At 35.1% G+C, this 22,861-nt stretch overlaps 2 protein-coding genes and 1 non-coding gene across 3 annotated transcripts in view; 1 reads left to right on the forward strand and 2 right to left on the reverse strand.

Annotated features, from left to right (window-relative positions):
• LOC126001626 (protein unc-13 homolog C-like) overlaps positions 1 to 22,861 on the forward strand; it is an 853,998-nt gene that overhangs the window by 543,389 nt on the left and 287,748 nt on the right. The window lies entirely within an intron of this gene.
• Positions 1 to 22,861, reverse strand: part of WDR72 (WD repeat domain 72) — a 205,734-nt gene that overhangs the window by 163,072 nt on the left and 19,801 nt on the right. The window contains exons 9-12 of the mRNA XM_049769302.1: positions 18,638 to 18,779; positions 13,286 to 13,531; positions 9,503 to 9,723; positions 6,991 to 7,186 (exon numbers count right to left, since the gene is read on the reverse strand). Of these exons, the coding sequence (XP_049625259.1) occupies positions 6,991 to 7,186; positions 9,503 to 9,723; positions 13,286 to 13,531; positions 18,638 to 18,779 (805 nt within the window). The remainder of the gene's footprint in view (positions 1 to 6,990; positions 7,187 to 9,502; positions 9,724 to 13,285; positions 13,532 to 18,637; positions 18,780 to 22,861) is intronic.
• LOC126002935 (U2 spliceosomal RNA) lies at positions 18,190 to 18,371 on the reverse strand. Its single transcript, XR_007493519.1, has one exon. It is a non-coding gene; the product is annotated as a U2 spliceosomal RNA (small nuclear RNA).

Consider the following 22,861-nt stretch of genomic DNA (forward strand, 5'->3'; position numbering starts at 1 on the left):
TCTGATAAGGACTATAAAGAGGAAATGTTGAAGATGGTCAAGAAACTCTGGGACAGTCAAAAAAAACACAAGACAATATGAGAATAGAAATGTGAAAATTTCAAACAAAAATGAAAGAACTGAAAACTTCGTTACTGAAATGAAAAACTCACTGGAAAGACTCACTAAAATAGTAACAGTTACTGATGACAGAATCATAGAGCACAAAGATAAGGTGCATAATATTCCCAGACAACAGCAGAATATGGAAAAGAATCAAAATAAATGAATAGAAAACAGGAAAAAGGAGTTGGAGTAGTGCTGCAGCAGTAAGGCATTTGCCTTGCACAGGGCCCATCCAAGATGGACCTTGGTTTGATTCCTGGCGTTCCATGTGGACTCCCAATCCAGGAGAGATTTCTGAGTACATAGCTAGGAGTAACCCCTGAGCATCTCTGGGTGTGGCTCAAAAACATAAACCAAAAAATGGGGGAAAAAACCTTCAAAATAAATGAACAGATGACAACAGAAATTTATTCAATAGAATAAATATAGGATTCAATGGGGTCCCAGAGAGCCAGAAAGAATACCCTATGAAAAATCATTAGACAAAACATCATTGCTGAGAAGTTCCTAGAGATGAAGTGTGTATGCACCCTCTTCTGGAAGCTCAAGAATACCAGCTAAAAGACATCCAAATAAAAATACTCCAAGTCACAATCCAGTCATAATGTGAAAACCACACATGGAAATAGAAAACTCAAAGTAACAAGATCAAAAAGGATATTACATGCAAAGGAGAATCCTTAATATTTACATCAGAGAGTGGGGTGGGGTAGAGTGAAGATTTCCAGAAGATTAATCACAAGCAATAATTTAGGCCCTAAAGCAGTGGTAGTATGTAGTAAAAGAAAATCAATAAAATGAACATCTCACCAAAAATAATTCCCCCAGCAAGAATCTCATTCATGTTTGAAAGAAAAAAAAACAAATTTTTATGACTAAACAAGAGCTTAGTAACTCGACAGACTCAAAAAAAAATACCTTAAAAGAAAAAACTGAAAGGGTGCTTTGAGTCAAAATAAAAGTCACAAGCACACCACACTTCTAAAAAAAATGATGCTACAAAATTCCATGACAATAATTTTTCTCAATGTCAACAGATTAAATGAACTAATAAGAGACATGGGGTGGCAAAATGAATCAGAAAACTGAATCCCACATTATGCTGCTTGAGTCTCCTTCTGAGTGTCATCACTGTTCATCTGCCCTTTGGGGTCAGCCAGGTTGGTGTCAGGAATGGAATAGAGAACCTCACACCTTAATTCCTTCCACCAAATGCAAAAGGACCTGTCTTTTGGGGTCTTTCCCAGCATCCTTTCTGGTCCCAATACCATTCCTGAATCTTTGTTCTCTGGGAACTATGAGGCCTTTGTCTGGGTGGGACTAGGGAGTCTCCAGTCCTAATTTCCTCTACCAAGCTTGAATGGGGCTTCCTATTCAGCCTCCCCACAATCTCCTTCTGTGTTCTAGTGCCATTATTGAACCCCTCCCCTTTTTTCTTAACAGTCCTTCTTTTCTCAAACTGAATGGATGTACTAGCTAGTCACAAATGACTATCTTGAAATCATTTCAATATATGCCCCATTTTGCTGCCTGCAAGAAACACATCTGGAAGTCAAAGGCTAGAAGACAATCCTTCAAGCAATTGCATGTTCAAAAAGACTGGTGTGGTCATACTAATATCAGAAGACAAAGATTTCAGGCTCAAAAAGGTTACTTTTTTAATAACTAAGGAATACGCAAATCATAATGTCTAAAAGGAAAATATGAGAAAAGCAAGAAAGAGAAACAAGAAAAATGTCTGCCATAAAGGGAGATAGGTGAGAGAGCAGGGACTGGTTAGGAGAGAAATGGGGACATTGGTGGCAGGGAATTTGCATTGGTGAAAGAATGGAAGGTGGACATTATATGACTGAAACTCAATCATGAACAACTTTGTAACTGTATATCCCTTGGCGATTCAGTTAAATCATTTATTTTATTGAAAAAATGATAATGGATTTATCCCTGTGAATGAATTCACATGAGTGAACTGCAGTTGTTCTGTGAGAATATTGTAAATTAAAAAGATAGCACCAAAATTTGAAACAAAAAAAATGAACAATTTAACAAATATTCTAGTGTCAATTTACACTCCTTTCAGACATTTCTAGGAGATGCCAAAAGGCACAAAAAGTACAAAGAATAAATCTACTCACATAGAGCAAAGTTTGAAGGTTGAACTAATCAGAAAGACAAAAATTCAGTGAAAAAAATTGACAGGAGTAAAAAATGCTGACTTGACCCCTGAGGGGTGAGATATATTTTATAAATGTAGGAGATTCTCACCACCAATGACCCCATCTCCCGTATATTTCACTGGTGAAGGTGGTGTTCTTTATATAACTGATACCCAACTACAATTATGTCTGTAAACAAGGTGCTTAAATAAAATAAATAAATAAATAAATTTTTTTGAAAGTCATTTCTTTTCAATGAATGTATTGTCCACCTGTATTTAATGAAGAGGGCCTCAAGATCATCAAGGAAAACATGCTTGGAAAGGAGGGAAAGTTATACCACAAAAGTACAAAGAATTAGTGTACAATTGTAGTAACATTTTCACCCTGATAAGCTCCATAGTATTATTGAATGAATGTTGTTTATAAACTATAATATATAAAAAATGAAGGAAATAGGGGCTGGAGCAATAGCACAGCAGTAAGGCATTTGCCTTGCACTCAGCCTATCCAGGACAGACCTTAGTTCAATCCCCAGTGTCCCTGAGCCAGGAGTCATTTCTGAGCACATAGCCAGGAGTAGCCCCTGAGCATCACTAGATGTGGCCTAAAACAAAACAAGGAAGAAGAAGAAGAAGAAGAAGAAGAAGAAGAAGAAGAAGAAGAAGAAGAAGAAGAAGAAGAAGAAGAAGAAGAAGAAGAAGAAGAAGAAGAAGAAGGAAACAGCTCAATAATATCTTTAGACACAAATATTCTATGAATTAATTTGGCTCCAAATATATGTTTATTATTTGATATGTTAACTATCAACAAACTTTTCATAGAAAACAACAAATATCTAACCACGATGGCAATTCCTGAGTTAAAATATTGTGTGTCCATAGAGACCACTATCCTGATTACTGTGCACATTCCATTCTTTTTTCTACTCTTCCAGGTCCAGCTTTGTATCCTAGTTTCTGCCTAGAACTGATAACCGTTCTTTTTACTTCAAGTTGGAGTAAATTAATAATGCAAATGTTTGATATCAGAGAAAAGAGAAATTCTTCCACATTCTTGCCTGTCTCAGTCCACCATTTAACAAGTTCCATTACCAAATCACCTTCAGTTGTCACTCGTTTCGAGCAGCACAAACTTCTCTTGTGGCTTTAGGTTCTAAAGGAGATAAGAGAGTCCTGGTACTGCTAATGTCTAGATGATCAAGGCACAATTAAGTGATCCTTGCCTATTCCCTAAATACCTACAAACAGTTCTTTCATTCATGTCTCTTCTTTTCACTGATCTGGGTTGAATTCAGGATTGTATCAGAACCATGACTGAAACTCAGTAGAGATATTATCAACTTACTGACATAGAAAGATATCTTATAGAAGAGAATCAGATCAAAATATTGATAGCAGTAATCTTGTTGGAGGTGAAATAAAATAATCATTTTGATATATGTATCTCCATTTTACAAAATAATAAATTTGATAAATTACAATGAGTTTAAAATATAAATAGTGAAAGTATGAAAATAACAATCGTTTCCAGAAGCATTATTTTCTTGTCTACCACCCTTTATCTCAAACTCATGAACAAACAAACAAAAACCACAAATAAAAACTAATATAATGTGGGGCCAGAGAAATAGCACAGCAGTAGGGCATTTGCCTAGGTAGGACAGTGGTTCGATTCCTGATATCCCATATGGTTTCTGGAGCCTGCCAGGAGCAATTTCTGAATGCAAAGCCAGGAGTAACCCCTGAGCACCACCTGGTATGATCCAAAAATAAAAACTAATATAATATGTTGAGACCAAAGTGATAATGCAGCACGTAGGATGTTTGCTTTACAGTCAACTCCAGTTACATATGGTCCCCTGAACACCCAAGAACAATACTGGGTCATGGCCCCAAACCAAAATAACAAAAAAAATTGCATTATATAAAAGGTGGAAATAGAAACCATAAATCCATGTGATCTCAGGGAGTATTTTTCTTTGATTTTGCTATGTTCCATTGTCTAGGAAAAAATGATGTATTGACTGACAAAGTATTTACAATTTTTCGGCTTTTATACTTGGGGCCACACCCAGCAGTACTCAGGGGTTACTTCTGGCTCTATGCTCAGAAATTGCTCCTTGACGGCTCAAAGAACTCTATGGGATTATAGGGATCGAACCCAGGCCCATTTTAGGTTAAGTATGTGCAAGGCAAACCCCCTACCACCGTGCTATCACTTAAGCCCCAAGTGTTCACAATTTTTAAAAAGTTCAAACATGTGATGGAGCAATAGTACACAAGGTAGTGTGCAGTCAACACCATATACAATCCCAAGCACTACTAGAAGTGATCCCTAAGTACAGAGCCAAGAAAAAACCCTGAACACTACTGGGGGTTACCCTTCACTCACCCATCCCCCATGCCAAAAAAAAAACAATAAAAACAAAACAGCAAAAACAATGCACTTATACACATTTGTAAGTATAGCTGCAGACTCATATTTCATAGGCAGAAGTCAAGATCTTGCAGAATTCTTAAAGAATTCTTATTATCTAAATTTATTTTAATTTTATTACTATATGTTCATTATTACTAAGGACTTAGTACTTAGAGAAACTGTTATAAGAACTACAGATTTTTAGTTCGTTTAATCCTAATAGGTAAGCAGATTTATTAGTTCCATTTTAAAATGAGAGAACTAGTTTCATAGCCAGATATCTTGCTATAGTCATAGAATTCTTGATTAGAAGATCTCCTTGGCAATCCCACTGTTTAGTCTATTTTGTCCATGATACACAACTATAACTAAGCTGATAGATTACCAATGAATTCTAAAATTCTTCAAATAAGTACATATAATATCTAAGTGTTTGGATATATTGCAAACAACAATGGGGCCAGACAGAAAGCCTGGAAGCAAGGCATTTGCCTTGCATGCAGAAAGACAGAAGTTCAAATCCCGGCATCCCATATGGTTCCCCGAGCCTGCCAGGAGTGACTTCTGAACATAAAGCCAGGAATAAACCCTAAGCGCTGCCGGGTGTGACCCAAAAACCAAAACAAAACAAAACAAGAAAAACAATGGTGACCTCACATTGATTCACCAATAACTTAGATGTGAATTCTTGCATATTAATAAACCAGAGTTACAAATGCTCCACCACAATATTGGAAAAATACCACTTTACCCATTCTAGAATTTGTGACCATCCAATGGGAATAAAACTTAAAGCCATCAATGTTATTATTTATTTTTATTTTAGGCCACACCTGGTGACGCTCAGGGGTACTCATGGCTATATATTCAGAAATAGCTCCTGGCTTGGGATCCCATATGGGACACTGAGGAATCAACCCGTGGTCTGTCCTGGGTCAGCTGCATGCAAGGCAAACGCCCTATCACTACACCATCGCTCCAGTTCTGAATGTTATTAAAATATTATTAAAATGTAAGACGGAATAATATGGCATCCTTTCCACACAACTCCACTAGTCAACATTGTTAATATAGACAAGTCAAATGTTAAATAAAAAAAGCATCCTGTGACAAAAGTCATAACACAATAAATAGGTCATTTTGCCCTGCACCAGACTGACAACTGGCATCACATATGGCCCCACAAAGCTGCCAGGAGTGATTCCTGAATACAGAGCAAAGAGTAGTTTCTGAAAACCATTTGGGTGTCCTTATTTTCCCAAAAGAAAAAGAAAACAATGGGCCCGGAGAGATAGCACAGCGGTGTTTGCCTTGCAAGCAGCCGATCCAGGACCAAAGGTGGTTGGTTCGAATCCCGGTGTCCCATATGGTCCCCCGTGCCTGCCAGGAGCTGTTTCTGAGCAGACAGCCAGGAGTAACCCCTGAGCAACGCTGGGTGTGGCCCAAAAACAAAAAACAAAAAAACAAAAGAAAAAGAAAACAAGCATCCTTATAGTCAAGTATAGTTTTATAATATAATACTACAAACCATCCAATCTAATAATAGTACCCAAAATAAAAACATTAATTAATTAATAAAACTCATTAATCAATAAAAGTCATGTAACTGTTTTTATGAAATGTACTGTCAGTGTCTTCCCCTGACTCACATCATTGATCATCTCATCTTAACTGACATGTTCCCAGAAATTGTCTCAAATGAATTTGTTATATGGCAAAATGTTGTGATAAATCTAGAAATCGTAACTCTACATTCTCTCTGTTAGAATATCAAAATTGTAACAGATTTTACCAAGTAAAATCTCTGTAAAGTTGAGCCATTCGCTTTTCAGTTTCCCTGACTCAACTTTTTTGGAATTTTGTAGTTAATTATATTCCATTATTTTACTAATCATCAATTAGCTCAAAATGTTGCTAAGACAGTGAGTATGCTGAAGAAGGCAGAATTTAATGATAATTTGATACTGGTAAGACACTAAATTTTTCTCTTGTTAATAATTAAAGTAGATAGCTTATGTTTTTATTTATAGCTTCCAAAAATATCTACCTCATTCCTGTGCACTGCCTTGTCAATCATTTGGTCAGAATCTGAATTGCGTTGTTTTGTTTAATTTTCCACAGGCATTTTCAAACCCTGCCATGAAATACATCCTAATCAAAGGTTAAAGGAAGTGAAGCCAACAACTAGTCTTTCTTAGAACAGCCACACGTTTGATGTCAGAAATATATAAATAATAAAATATATAAATAAATAACAATAAAATAATATAAAAATATAAATAATGAAAGAGGTTAAAATTTAATGTACCTGTTTCAATTTCCCAGATATAAACAGAGTCATCTGCACATCCAACAATTAAAAAATTCTCAACTGGGTGCCATTTTATTTTTTTTACAGGGAAAAGGTGTTTCCGGGCTCTTAGAAGGCACTTCTTCTCCTTGAGATGAAGGAGAGCCACAGAATGGTCATTGCACACACAGCAAATTATCTGATCACCTCTCAACTGTGGAATAAACAGTAATTTTGTGTCAGTATATCATCACACTTTCTTTACAATTAAATCTTATTTTCCTCACCTGAATATTTTTGTTACAACTCCATCTACAAAACATTTCTGCCTTCTTTACCAGTTCTCCACACAACAGTCTACTGGGTAGCTTTAAGCACTAATTTTAGACTCAGTCATCTATGAAGAAGGGCAAAAAATGCAAGTAAAAATAGGCAAGATCTACTTATATGATAAGTGAAGGACCTGACCATCACTCAGCAAATTTAGGCAGTGAAGCAGACAATGGAAATAATGCAAAAGAAAATAAACCCCAGAACTAATTGATACCATAAAAAAAGAAGCTATTAGTAGACAAAAGCTTAGGCCCAAGGGTATCATGAGCAGGTATTTTCCACTTGGAACCTCAGAATGTGATTTGGTGTTGTTCCCAGAGCTATACAGATTCTAATTCAAACAGGAAACTCAGTGTAGACATAATCTAAAAGAAGTAAGCATTAAATAGTTTCAATTGAATGTACAGTTCAAATATACAAGGACCAAAAATAGGCTCACAGGACCAATATTATTAAGATGCTTTTGCAAAAGTCAGCATGTATTTATTTTGGAAACAGTTTTGGGTAAAGGCCATCTATACCTGATGCTGTTACTAATCTATGGGTTTATTGTGCATTACTATACTTCACTTTCAGACTATATAGAGATTTACTATATTTTCCTGTCTCCCAATTGTCTCATGAATAGGGTTTGATATGAGAAGATAGGTGTTAGGATTCAAACAGGAGGATAGCAGGAGAGGTTTTTTATGATTTTTCTATCTACCCTCTTTTCTATTTGGCTTCTCCTACTTCACCAACACATTGTACAGTGCATCAGTTGCTGTTTGTAAAACACCAGTTTGGATTTTATCAGGCTCTCCATGGGGCACTGGGAAGCATTTATTTTCCATAATATGGAAACACTGAGAGAACAAATCACAAAATAGCAGGTGTGGTAAACTTGGGAACCCTGGCTTGTAAAGAAAGAGACAGATTATAGTCCTCTGAATTCTAGCCTGGAAGGTTCAATGTTCTTCCAGACACTTACATAATTATGCAACATGTAAACACATGAGCCAACACACATGGTAAGACTTTCTCATTTAGTCTATACCATTCTAACTCTCTTTACTGGGCATCTGGACATTCAAAATTGAAAAGAGTAAAGGAATCATACTGGTAAGCTAAAGAAAGAAACAATTATAAGGCAGCCAAACAAAAGGTCTTTCAGGAAAAAACATGGGGGTTGGGATGGGGTCCTGAGGATAGAAGAGCTCAACAAGTAGTTTTGGTTTTTGAATGTATGTCATGTTCCATTGGCCCTTACTGCAGTGTTGCTGTCTTGAATGTCTAAAGAAAGAATTATCTTTCATGACCTGTCAGTAAAGCTTTTTATTTGACTTCACTTAATGGGCCCTAAGGCTTAGACATATATCAGTTATGACTGAGCTAGAAGTAAAAATAATCAGAAGGGGGACATCAAGGATGAACATCAAAGTATCCAAAATTCACCATAGGAAGATGTTTCTTTTTTAAAATTATTCTTTACTAATTTTTAATCATTTGACTAAAATGTTTCCTTGGCTATATCTTATTATGATTTATTTATGATTTCTCTGAGTTTAATTTGGAGGTGATTATTACAGTATTAGTATAAATAATTTGTATAAGGCATCTAGCTAACTTAGAAACTAAAGGAGCACAAAACTTAAATTTAAATTTACATTTCATGAAATAATTATACATGAAAGCATTTTCTTTTTCCCAGCACATATAGGTGCTTATAAATGTATTCAAGTTCATCATTTATTAAGTAAAAGATCAACTTTTAATCCTTACTTAGAAAAAAGTATGTTTAGAAAAAATATATATTATAGAAGAAAATTGTTAGAGAATAAAATTAAATTCTTATTTGCATATTTCTATAGCTTTTAAATTACTTTTGAATTTAGAGTTTATAGCTTTAATTTAAAGACTTTGCCATTAAAATTAAGATATAGAACCTGGGAAAAGGAAAAATGCAAATACTTAAAGAAATTAAGTAGGTTTTGTAAGGCAAAGAACTTTACAAAGCTTTGTTTTATAACCAAATTACCTGTAAAATATAAGCTGTCACAATAGTTAAAATGATTTTAAAAATTATGAAAAAAGTGATTAAAAATCCAGGTATATTATAGAATATAGAACTTAGTTTTTTTCTTTTTCTATTGAATAAGATATTTTCTTACTCTTTTTTAAACTTATATGTAATATTTTACTCTATGTCTTAACTTACTTTGAAATTCTCTGGTGACATCAAAAGATTTGTTATTGGACCAGCTTCCAAAACGAACCGATGCAGAATTTCTTCAGTAAAGATGTCCCACAAGATGACACATGAATCTTGGTCCCCAGACAGCAACCAACTTTGGTCTAATTTTGAAGAAAGACCATGTGGATAAAGTAATGAAGTAACACTTTGCTGGTGACCTTTCAGAACTTTATAAGAAAGGGAATCTGAAAAACAACCAAATGCCAAATTAAAAAAAAAAAAAAAAAAAAAAAAAGCTCCTTTCCCTCAAGGAATTTCTGGAAATTTTATTTTACAATTTTTGTTTGTTTGTGGGCCACACTCAGCTGTCCTTATTCCTGGCTTTATACTCAGAAATTACTCCTGGTGTTGAGTGAGAATCAAACCAGGGTGAGCCCTATACAAGACAAGCATCCTACCCACTATACTAGCACTCAGCCTCTTCTTTTATAAATTTTTAATGTAAAAAAACTTCATATAATTAAAGCTCAGAAAGGAGGAAAACTAACCAACAGCTTTAGACCATCAACATGTTAAAAGTCAGACACTGGTCAGTCACTGGTGGCTCACATTTGAATATTATTTAATCAACACAAATTGAACCACCAATACAGTAAGAGGCATGCCCATTCATATGACAAGTCATGTTTTTGATAAAGGACTGAAGCTGGTTTTTCAAAATCTATTCAGTTTTTGAAGACATTAGTAATCTATCTATTCCAGTGCCATATAATATCAAGCATTCTTGTAAAAGCGTGAACACATTATAAAATAAATAATTTTATTTTTTAAAAAAATAAAAAAATGTTATAAATATTTTCAAAAAATAATCTCAATGTAAAAATTCTACTCTTAAAGTTAGCATGACCAAGTTAAAGATAAAGGAAAAGGAAAGTTTCACACAATATTTTTAAAATGTTCTGCCTCTCATTTTACAGATCTGAATTTCAAAGAGGTTAAAGACATAAACGAAATGAAATTAAAGAATCTCTTTGATTTTTTTTTTGTTTGGTATGACAATAAACAAGATAGAGTATCATGGACATGTTTTTGCCATTGATGCTGCCTCTAAAAAAATAACAATTGTACTTGATTCTCACAGGACTCTTCATTGAATAAGATGAAACTGAGATGTGTTTTTAAAGGGTTAAAGCATAAACCTTGCATGCTCTAAGACCTGAGTTCAACCCCCAGAAATTTACGATACCCAGATCACCACCACTTGTGACTCTCATGGCCTACAGCCATTGAGCCTGAGCTCTGGGGAAACATCACTGAGCCCAGCACTGAACCATCATGTCACAACTACTGGTTAAGTATCAAATTGAGTAGCTTCTGTATCCTCAAGCATCGCTGAGAAGTTTCCCATTTCAAAACAAATAATGCCTGTGATCCTTTTGCATTACGCCAAGTACTTAGTTAAATGGTGGCATAACATAAGGCTACTTCCGTTCAGGCCTACAAACTTCCTTATGTCACTATTTGCTAACTCCAAATGAAAACAAAATCTGGATAGGACTAATGATCACGTGATGCTTTTATTTATGCTAAAAGTAAATCCCAAATAAACATTACTACTTCTTGAGACTAATCACTAGTAACTTCTATTACATTTGGTACATCTTCACTTAATAACCTGTAGAAAATATACATACACACATGTACACACATAGAAAAAATTATGCTAAGGTCTCAACATGATCACATACTCCTAACAGCAGTCACTGAACTATACAGTAGGCCATTATTTCTCCTTGGTCCATTTCTAATAACTCCTATATTTCAGCTACTCACTGAATCACAAGTTAAATGTGAGCCAAAGTGAGCCAATACAACAAGGAAGACTTTATTTATTTATTTGTTTATTTATTTATTTTTGTTTTTGGGGGGGCCACACCCAGTGATGCTCAGGCGTTACTCCTGCCTATGCGCTCAGAAATTGCTCCTGGCTTGGGGGAAGGATGACTTTTAAATTGAGACTGGGTCTTTACCCTCAAAGATCTTCCTGTCAATTAAGATCTGTATTATTTGTGTGTGTGTGTGTGTGTGTGTGTGTTATTTTTTAAATGGTGAAATGTTTCAGCTCCCACTTTCATTCTTATTTTAAGCTTTCTTAAACTCTAATAACAGGTATTGCTATTATTATCATAGTTATTGTTATTATTGTTATGGAAATGCATATATATGTAAAATGTATAGATATTTATATTTTTATCAACAGATAAATAAAAACTGAGGCAGGAAGTATTTTCTATTAATTGTCAGATATTAAAAAAGTATCTAGCAGTATCCAAAGTTGGCCAGGAAAAAATCATTTTCATAGGTTATTTGTGAAGATACCTGTATATTTATAGATGTTGGAAAAATTTTAGTTATATTTTCAAAATTAGCAATACACATAAACATTAATCTAGTAATTCTGTTTTTTGGAATTGAAACTACATATCATGCCTACATATATTTGCAGATATCTCAATTTATATAAATAGGGTATTTTTTGTTTGTTTTTGTTTTTTGGGCCATACCCGTTTGATGTTCAGTGGTTACTCCTGGCTAAGCACTCAGAAATCACCCCTGGCTTGGGGGGACAATATGGGATGCAGGGAGATTAACCGTGGTCCTTCCTTGGCTAGTGCTTGCAAGGCAGACAGACACCTTACCTCTAGTGCCACCTCTCTGGCCCCAAATAGGGTATTTTTTTTATTAAAAGCTTGTTATATGGTTGAGCAGCTATACAGAAAATGGACATTTGATTTGCACTTAGTTAACCTAGATTTGATATCCATCATTCCATATGGTCTTCAGAACACATCCAGGAGTTACCTCTGTACCACCAGGTGTGATCCCAAAAGCAAAATATGAGTGAAAATAAAAGTGATAATTATTTTTAAATATGTTCATATTGGGGCCGGAGAGATAGCATGGAGGTAAGGCATTTGCTTTTCATGCAGAAGGTCATCAGTTTGAATCCCTGCATCCCATATGGTTCCCCGTGCCTGCCAGGAGCAATTTCTGAGCATGGAGCCAGGAGTAATTCCTGAGCAGTGCCCGGTGTGACCCAAATACCAAAACAAAAACAAAAACAACAACAACAAAAAAAACAAAAGTAAAGTATGTTCATATTAATATGCTCCTATTTTATTAACATTAAATAAGGGCATTTCAGTAAATTGAAAGAGTATGTTGCTATTGTCTAAAAAATAAATAAAACATTAAATAATGTTCTGTTTGTTGAAAAAGTTTATAAAAGAACTTAGCAGCTGCCTTTGTAAAGGTTATTGAAACATCCTTTGAAAGAAGGACAGAAAAAAAGGTCAAATTTTTGTTGTGTTATCTACTTGACTTATTAAAATATTTTATTTTGGGGCGGTAAAGACAGCACAGTGGTAAGGTGTTTGCCTTGCATGCAGCTGACCCAGGACAGACTCAAGTTCAGTTTCCAGCATCCTGTATAATTCCCTGAGCCTGCCAGGAGTGATTTCTTTTATTTTAATTCATCTGATTAAAAAATTTTAATAATATCTTTATTTAAGCACTATGATTACAAACATATTTGTAGTTGGATTAGGAGTGATTCCTTAGCGCAGAGCCAGGAATAACCCCTGAGTGCCGCTGGGGGTGCCCCAAAACCAAATAAAATAAAATAAAATATTTCATTTTAACATTAAAATATTAGCAAATGTCATTTTATTCCCAAGTTTCTTCAATTTTTACAGATTTTAATCTTATTAAAGTTTAGGTAAAAAATGAATAAAGTTAAAGTATAACCTTTTAATAAAGGGCCACCTTCTAGAAGTCCTGCTATAGCAGCATTCAAAGCCTTTGTAATGAAAATTGTCCCATCTGCACAGCCACATATGAGTTTATCAAGATCTGGAATATACTCAGAAGATGTGATAGTCACAGTTCCTGCTTCATCTTTAAATCTGAAGATGTGATCAATAGTGCTTTGTAACACAGTTTGATGCTTATCAAAATTATCTTGAAGGGTCCAGGTGGTAGTTATTGGTATCTCTAAAAGGAAAACAAAAAAGATTTTAAACATTTATCTACAAATCCAACGTGGTTTTGCAAAATACTAATCAAGCACCAACTATTGGGTTATATAAAGACTCTTTGCCATCCTATGTTACTGGACTTTAGAGAGACAAGTTTTCCTGTCACCCTTTGTCTTGACTCAAGTTCTTTGTCTTTCAAGGAGTCTCATAAAGATAGATGTGCATTAGCAGATTCATTTTAGTCTCAGGACAACTGAGAAGACCTCAGGAATTCTCACACATCACCCGGGACCAATCTCATCAATTCTCTATTTACTTTAGCAATTTAAAAACAGAAGTCTGTTAGGTGCATGCGATAAATGAATATATATATATATATATATATATATATATATATATATATATATATATATATATGTGTGTGTGTGTGTGTGTGTGTGTGTGTGTGTGTGTGTGTGTGTGTATACACACACAGACATAAGGGTAGGAATACTTTAAAATTCAGCATGTCTCCAGGCAACTATATATGGCTATAAGAGCCTGGAGTGTCATTTTATCTACTAATGACCCAAGAATTTGAATTTGGCCTCAGGTAGATTTTGAAAAAGGCAGCTACTTATTCAAGAGCAAAAATGCAAGTTACAATCTACTTACCTCTTATGAAGGAGCAAATATACATTGACATGTATATGTCATGTATTGACATGTATATGTCACACTGACATATGTGTATATGTATATGTGCAATATGTATAATGTATATGTGCAAGCCTGAAAATTCCACTAAGAATGTCTGTAGACTTCTCTACAGCTAAAAATCTAATTCTGGTGCTAAGAAGTTGAAAAACAGAAGAAATACTATCGCAGTCTCCACAGTAGGCAAAATACATCTTCTAGCTCTGAAAATAGAACTCCCCACACTCTGAAAATAGAATTTTTAACAATTTTTCTGCAATGGGCTAAGTTCTCGCTTCCTTTTTGTTTCCTTCTTCTATATTTTCACCTCATTTTCCTCTTCCTTCATTCTTCCTTATTTTAGTATTTATCTTTAATATTACTTTATTTAAGTACCTTGGTTGTGAAATTGTTCATAATTGAGTTTCAGTCATAGAATGTACTCTACTCTTCATCAGTGTATTTTTCCTGAAACCAGTAACTCCAGTTTCCTTCCAACCCATCCACCCACCCACCCACCCTTTGGTCTTTGATCCAGGAATTTTGCTTTTCTCTCTCTCTTCTCTCCTTTCTCTCTCTCTATATCTTTTCCCCCCTTTTCTTTTGACACTGTGACTTCACTACTGTCAATGAAGTGCCTTACATGTCACTTTATCTCTCTCAGTGTCCATTTCTTATCCAGGATGATCAGTTTAAACTATCATTGTCATAGTGGACCCTTCTGTACCTTAATTGTACTTATCATTCTTTGTGTCAAGCTTCCTACCATGGACTGGCCCTCATCTCTATTGTCTCTGGATGTTATTATCATACTATATTTGTTCTTACATCACACAAAACAGTGAGATTATTTTATATTTATCCATCTCCCTCTGACTCATTTCACTCATCACAATAATCTCTATATCTATCCAAGTATAAGCAAGTGGCATGATTTTATTTTTTTCTAATGGCTACATGGTGTTCTATTGTGTAGATGTACCACCATTTCTTTAGCCACTCATCTGCTCTCAGACACTTGGTTTGTATATCCAAATAATAAAAAAGAATAAAGATAATTTAAAAAAAATCCCAGGGCTGGAGCAATAATACAGCATATAGGACATTTGCACAATGTATAGGACTTGGCCAACCTATGTTCCATCCCCAACATCCCATAGGACCCCCCCAAGCTTACCAGGAGTGTTTTCTGAGTACAGAGCTATAACTAACCTTCAGCATTGCAGGGTGTGACCCCCAAAAACCAAACAAACAAAAAAATTCCATTCACAACTATACCTCAGAAAATCAAGTAGGTATCTTGGAATTAAGTTAACTCAAGAAGTGAAAAACTTACACTCTTGTACACTATACATTAAGGCAATAAAAACACTGCTTCAAGAAATAAAATAGGACATAAGGAAACGGAGACACATACCCTGCTCATGGAATGGAAGGATTAATATTATTAAAATGGAAATGCTCCCCAATGCATTGTAGAGATTAATGCAACCTCTATTAGGATAACCATAGCATTTTTCAAAGAAATGCATCAAACACACCTGAAATTCATTTGGAACAATAAACATCCATGAATAGCTAAAGAATTTCTTGAAAAAAAAAAGAAGATTTTTTTCCTTCTTTTTGCAACCTTAAACTGTACCATATAAAGCAGCAGTCAATAAAACAGCATAGTATTGGAATAAAGGCAGACCCTCAGATCAATGGAATTGACTTGAGTATTCTGAGACTGATCCCCAGGTATACAATCAATTAATCTTTGATAAAGGGGCAAGAAATACAAAACTCAGAAGTTTCTGTACATCAAAGGAAATAGTGAATAGAATACAAAGGCTACCCATGGAATGGAGAAACTGTTCACTCAAGATTCATCTGATAAGGGGTTAATATCTAAAATATAAAAGGTACATAGAACTTAGCAAGAAAGAATAAGAATTAACCCCATCTAAAAAGGAGGGAAGAAATAAAAATTTTCCAAAAAAAAAAAAACACAAAAGAGATACAGATACAATTAGCACATGAAAAAATGTTCCATATCAATAATCATTAGATTGATGCAAGTCAAAACAACAATGAGATACCATCTCACACCACAGAGACTGCCACACAAAGAATAAGAACAGTGTTGGTACAGCACAGAGAGAAAGGCATCCTCATTCACTACTGGTGGGAATGCCATCTAGTCATTTTTTATTTTGGAAAACAATATAAAGATTACTCAAAAATAAAATAGAAATTGAGTTCCCATATGATCCAGCAATACCACTCCTAGGAATATACCTTAGGAACCAAAAAATATCATGTAGAAAAGCCCTGTGTGTTCCTAATCATGCCAGCACTATTTACAATAGCCAGAATATGGAAACAATCTTTTTTTCTTTCTTGGGATGGGAGGGAATCTCTCAACTGATGCTCAGGAGGCCCTAGTGCTCCTCCTGGTGATACTTAGTCAACTAGGAAAAATGGGTCATGTGAGAACCTAAGAAAAATGAGCTTTTTTAGCCCTGTGCTTCCTGATATCACACTATATGATATTCATATGACCCTGCAGTGCTAAGAATTAAACCTGTTAAATCAAACTTTAATCCTTTGAAAAGGTATCTGACCCCTAAACTTATTTAACCCATTTCTTATTAGCTCATATTTGTTTCAATTATTTTGGAAATAATGTATATGAAAAGTTAAACTAGTGAACTTATAATTAATAAAAAGGAAGGCATAGATATGCATCCATTGTCCTGTATCCCAAAATATCATTTACAGAGACAAGTAAGCACAAGACAAGTCAGTAAAGAGCAAGGAGTAACTCCTAATTTGGGAATAAGGCAAAGACTAAAAATTGAGTCCTCAATTTGTAACATAAAATCTCAATTTGAAAGTTTTTCACATTATTTACTTGGATGATTTCTATTTTTTCTTCTAAGAAAAATCAAGATAGCATTTGCTAAAATATTTAACAAATCAAATGATCAAATTTTAGTGTCCAGAGAGATGAGGTGCATGCCTTACATATACAAGATCCTGAATTTGATCCCTGAAACTCCCACAACCACTAAAGGTAGTCTACTACCCCTGGACACTGCTAGACCTGTGCAGTCACTTTTACAAGCCTAGCACCAAACTCACCCACACTGCCAGGCTGTTTATCAGCAAGAGAATGCCCTAGCCCCCAAGCATGTTTGAAGAACCCTACTTCCCTACTTAAAAAATTGAGTGAATAAATACATTCTTACTTGAAGTTCAAAATTCCAGGCACCTATAGTAATCTCACTAGGAAAACTGGTTGAATTAGAGTTCAGGATATTAATACAAAAATATTTAAATATGAACAGGACACCAATTTATCCATATCCAGATTCCCATCAATCACTTCATCCCCATGTTTTGGGGAACAGCTGCATGTGCTCAGGTCTTATCCCTGGCTCTGCACTCAGTGACTCATAAGAGGGGACCATATCAAAATTATGTTGGCAATATGAAAAACAAGTACCCTACATACTAGACTCTCTCTAACCTCTAATTTTACCTTTAAAATATGCACCATTGAAAGAAGATAAAGTTATATGCATGATACACTTTCGGTAATAGTATTACAAACTATGATGCCTAAATGGAAACACAGAAATCAAAGGGGGAAAAATGTGTCTAATGGAGGCAGGTTGGAGGATTGGGTCAGGAAGGAAACTGGGGACATTGGTGGTGGCAAGAGAATACTGGTGAAGGGATGAGTGTTGGAACATTGTATGACTGAAACTCATTCATCAACAACTTGGAGGCCTGAGCAATAGCACAGAGGGTAAGGCATATTGCCCTATATGAGTCCGACACCCGTTTGATCCCGGCATCCTCTATGGTTCACTGAGTCTGCCTGAATCTTATTTCTGAGAACAAAGCCAGGAGTAACTCCTGAATGCCAACAGGCGTAACCAAAAAACAAACAAACAAACAAACAAACAACCTTCGTAATTCTTTATCTCACATTGATTCAATTAAAAAAATAACTACTTCACCATTCCTGGAAGTACTGAAATACCATATAAATGCACAAAATGGAGAGATCAAGCTCTTATTCCATCTCCCATTTCCAACTCTCATTGATTCTATTGTACTGGGATAGAGGATATTCAACTGATAAGAACATATGACTAGACATGATCTTAACCAAAAGACCGAGAAGTGGTCAGCAATTATTTTATTTTAATAAAAAAATTGCACATGAAAATTATCCTAGTTATTCCAATTTGAATTATATAGGTTTTATTGTTTTATAAGAGCTATAAACACCATTTACACCTACTTTTAAATTGGCATGTATAGTGGACAATAAACTAAAAGTACAAGAAAAATTTTTCTCATTTGTTGTCCATGCTACCCAACTGAAGGAAACACTGTGTTGATTATAAACTAATTCTCAGCGACACTTAAGTAAAAATGAAACTTATCTTACCTTGAGGAGAACCATCAAACTTGGAGACAGGAACATCAGGGATGTGCCACAAAGTAATTCTTCCTGATACTTCTCCAGAGAATAGTACCTTATAAAAAGGCTCTTTCCTTTCATTCATGTAGCCCATAACAAAAGGAAGACTCTGTTTCAAAACAATAAGTTAGCATTTATGTAACGACAACCACATTTTATATATAGAAAAATGTTTTTAAGTATTAACTACATAAGTTCTATTTGGCTCCCAGTATTAATTTTTAAGTAAATTAAATGAAAAATCTAAATAAAAAATTTTGTAAGGGCCAGAAAGATAGTATAGTGGGTAAGGTGGTTGTCTTTAGGAGGCAAACAGATATTGGTTTTCTGGCATCCTATATGGTCTCCTGAGCAATGCCAGGATTAATTCCTAATTGCAGTGCCAGAAGTAACCCCTGGGGCCGAAGATGTGGCGCTAGAGGTAAGGTGTCTGCCTTGCAAGCCCTAGCCAAGGAAGGACCACGGTTCCATCCCCAGTATCCCATATGGTCCCCCCAAGCCAGGGGCAATTTCTGATGCTTAGCCAGGAGTAACCCCTGAGCATCAAATGGGTGTGGCCAAAAAACAAACAAACAAACAAAAAAAAAAGAAGTAACCCCTATGCATCAATGAATATGATCCAAACAGAAAATAAATAAAACGTTCATAAAATAAGAAGCAATATTTCTTCTTTAGAAAGCCTATAATAGCATTAATGAGAATATCTAACCCTTAGAACATGTTCTTTATATTTCATTCACATATTGCTAAGAACTTTCCATCTATTCAGTCAAATAATCTTCACGATAATCCTGTGAAGTTTATACTAACAATGTCTTTCCTGTACAGGTGAGTAAACTGAAAGTGAAGAGGTTGAAAGTCAGGGTTTTGTTATTTTTTTTTTGAAAGTCAGGGGCTTTAAATCTAATAATAATGACTGAAGAGCTCCTACTTATATGACAATACTACTGGACATCAAGGAGGTATGAGTTCTTTGTGGTCTCTTAATTTTTTATTATCAGTAAAACAATGATAGTTCATGGTAGTTTTGTTTGTTAGTGTTATTCTTATTTTGTTGATCATATTTTTCTGAATCAATATACTTGATCTCTAATTTCCTGAGCAACTACCCAGAAAAATGACTTCCAAATAGTGATCATTTCACTCATATGTGATACAGAAAGATATAAAGCAAGAAAATGAATAGTATTTAATGACAAGTTCTTGGGCTTTGAATTCAGAAATTCAAATTAGTAACTGAGGTCTTGAGCTCTCTGGAGTGGCAGTAGGACAATAATTTTGGCTACCACAAACATAAACACCACTGTGAACATAAATCATAATAATTAATAATAATAATTAATAATAATAATTAATAATAATTAATATTATTATTAATAATAATATAAATCAAAAAATTCTTTTATAAAAGAAAAGTCCCTAACTTAAATATTATACACTTAGTATTTATTATGACACATTAAAATTTAATATTAATAAATAAACATGGTATATGTTATAAAATATATGTTAACATTAAAAGGTCATTTTACTGAGATAGAGCATAAAAATACAGGAAGTAGGTTTTCATTAGTAAATGAGTCCAATTTGTCCTGAAATCTCAGTGCAGTGGGTAGAGATAATGCATAAGGAATCAAAACAATTAAATTTAGGGTAAGAAAAGGACACAAATTTAATTTTAATAGACAAAATCATCCTTGGGATGGCAGAGATTGTAAAAAGGGTACAAAAGGTGCTTACCTTTTATGTAGCCACAGAGATCCCTGGCATTATCTATGGTCTCTGCCAAGAGTGATCCCTGATCACAGGAGCCAGGAGTAAACCCTGAGCTCAGCTAGGTGTGACATCCATACAAAACAAAACAAAACAAAACAAAACAAAACAAAACAAAACAAAACAGAAAGCTGGCTGAGAAGAAAGCCAGATTCTGCTGCTAGAATTAAAGAAGTCAAGGCAGGGGATAGAGCAATAGTACAATGAATAGGGCATTTGTCTTGCACTAAGCAGATCCGAGTTTGATAACTAGTACACCATATGCTCCCTTGAGCTCACTGTCTGTTACTACTGAGTTCAGAGCCAGGAGTAAGCCCTTCTTACCACTATGTGGGCAATAAATAAATAAATAAATAAATAAATAAATAAATAAATAAATAAATAAATAAATAAATAAAATCCAATTCCAAGTAGATGGCTCATAGGGCCTAAGTGCATGCTTTGCACTCTGGCGCAAATCATATCCTGAACTGCAAGGTTGTCCAGCACCACATGACCATTATTTTTGTGGGTATCAAAAATGATGTCAATTAAATTGAGCTGTTAGCTTCTCACACTTTCATATCTTTGTAACCTTTTAATCAACTAGTCTCCTCAAAATTTTCTCAAAATTTGGAATTGAGGGGCCAGAGCGACAGCACAGCAAATAGGGGCCCTGACTTGCACTCAGTTGACACAGGTTTGATCCCTGGGATCCCAGATGGTCCGCTGAGCTTACCAGGATTGATTCCTGGGCACATAGACAAGAGTAACCCCTGAGCATTGGCAGGTTTGGCACACATAAAAAAAATAAAGATCAAAATTTGTATTTGAGAAAAAGGTTTGAATTGCTTGCAATGGATACATCTTCTCCCTCCCATCTTATTGTACTTGCCTACAGTGCCTGGAGTCATGCTACATTACCCACTCTGCCCTCTCCTTCTGTGCTACCTTTCCTCACTCACACTCTTTCACTTTGTATGTCACTTCCCAGCAATTCCCTCTTTACTTCTAAAAACCCCTGAGGATTCTGAGTTGTTTTGTTTGCTTTATTTTCAGTCCACATCTTGTGATGCTCAGACATTACTCCTGCCTCAGTGCCCTGGAAGGATTATATGAGGTGCTGAGGACAAATCCAGGTAGGACAAGTGCAAGTCAAGCACCCTACCTGTTGTACTCTCTTTGGCCCCATTTGGGGGGGGGCATACCTGAAAGTATGGCTCAGAAGCCACTTTTGGCAGTGCTCAAAATACAATTTGGCATGCCAAGAAGAAAATCTGGGTTGGTCACAGGCAAAGTAACACCTTACCCACTGTAGTATGGTCCTCTGGCCCCATTCAGAGTTTCTTTTTTAAATCATAGAACCCAATGCCCATCACAGGGATATCCAATATCCATCCAAGAAGTAATAAAATAGTCATTAAGGGTGAATTCCCTTGAGCTAACTTCCTGGATTCAAATCCTGGTTTTAGCACATATTAACTCTATTAAAAGAACCAATTACTTGATTTAGGCAATTTGCTTTACTTCTTTGTGTCTCATTTTCCCTAACTGAAAGAAAGCTAATCACAGCAACTACTCTATGGGATTACTGTCAGGATTAATGAGTTGATGAAGAAAACTGATTAGAATAGTGCCAGGTCCTTGGCCCATGCTCAGTAAATATTACCCATTGCCACCATTTTCTTCTAAGAACTAAGAAGCTTGCTCTAAATACCCATTATCAGACCCTGGCAGGGCCAACTTGTGTTCAAATTCTTCACATTAACCTCACTAACTGTTAGTGTGAAATTCTAATAATTAGGAGAGGAAGGAATCATGTAAATAAGTCAATTCATGGTTGACAAAAATAAGAATTTGATTAAAAATATCAACACGGTCGTTACATCAACGTGGTCATTAATCAACATGACAAAATATTATCATCAATATGATCATTAGTCTCATTTCTATACTTAAGTTTCTTATTAGTAATCTTCAAGGCTGTTCCTATCATAATTCTTCCACCTCTACTCTGTTATTATGTTCTTGTGCTAAGACCTGGGAAGCCCAGACAGATAGCACACACATGGGCTTCAATACCCATCATCTATGATTAAAGCTAGGTCCCAGAGCTTCTGGGAGGAAGTAGGAGTCTTCCAACCAGCTATTTAACAGCATCATAAATACTAACTCCGAGAACAAGTTACGATCAAATACTGATATTTAAATTTCATGATCTCTCTCTTAAAATAAGTGGGTCTAGTCAATACCTAGAGTTTACAGAGTACTCTTTCCTAAGTTCACTGTAACTATCAAATGCAGCTCTCCATTCTAGCAGTATGCTTTCAATATCACTTAACTGCAAGAAGAATGGATGAGTCCTATGTGTAATGAATAATTGCACACGATGATTTGAATAAGTAATGTCTCTTTAATTTCTTGGCTTAAAGAATAGAT

Source organism: Suncus etruscus, chromosome 2, assembly GCF_024139225.1.
Source record: "Suncus etruscus isolate mSunEtr1 chromosome 2, mSunEtr1.pri.cur, whole genome shotgun sequence".
Lineage (NCBI taxonomy): Eukaryota > Metazoa > Chordata > Mammalia > Eulipotyphla > Soricidae > Suncus > Suncus etruscus.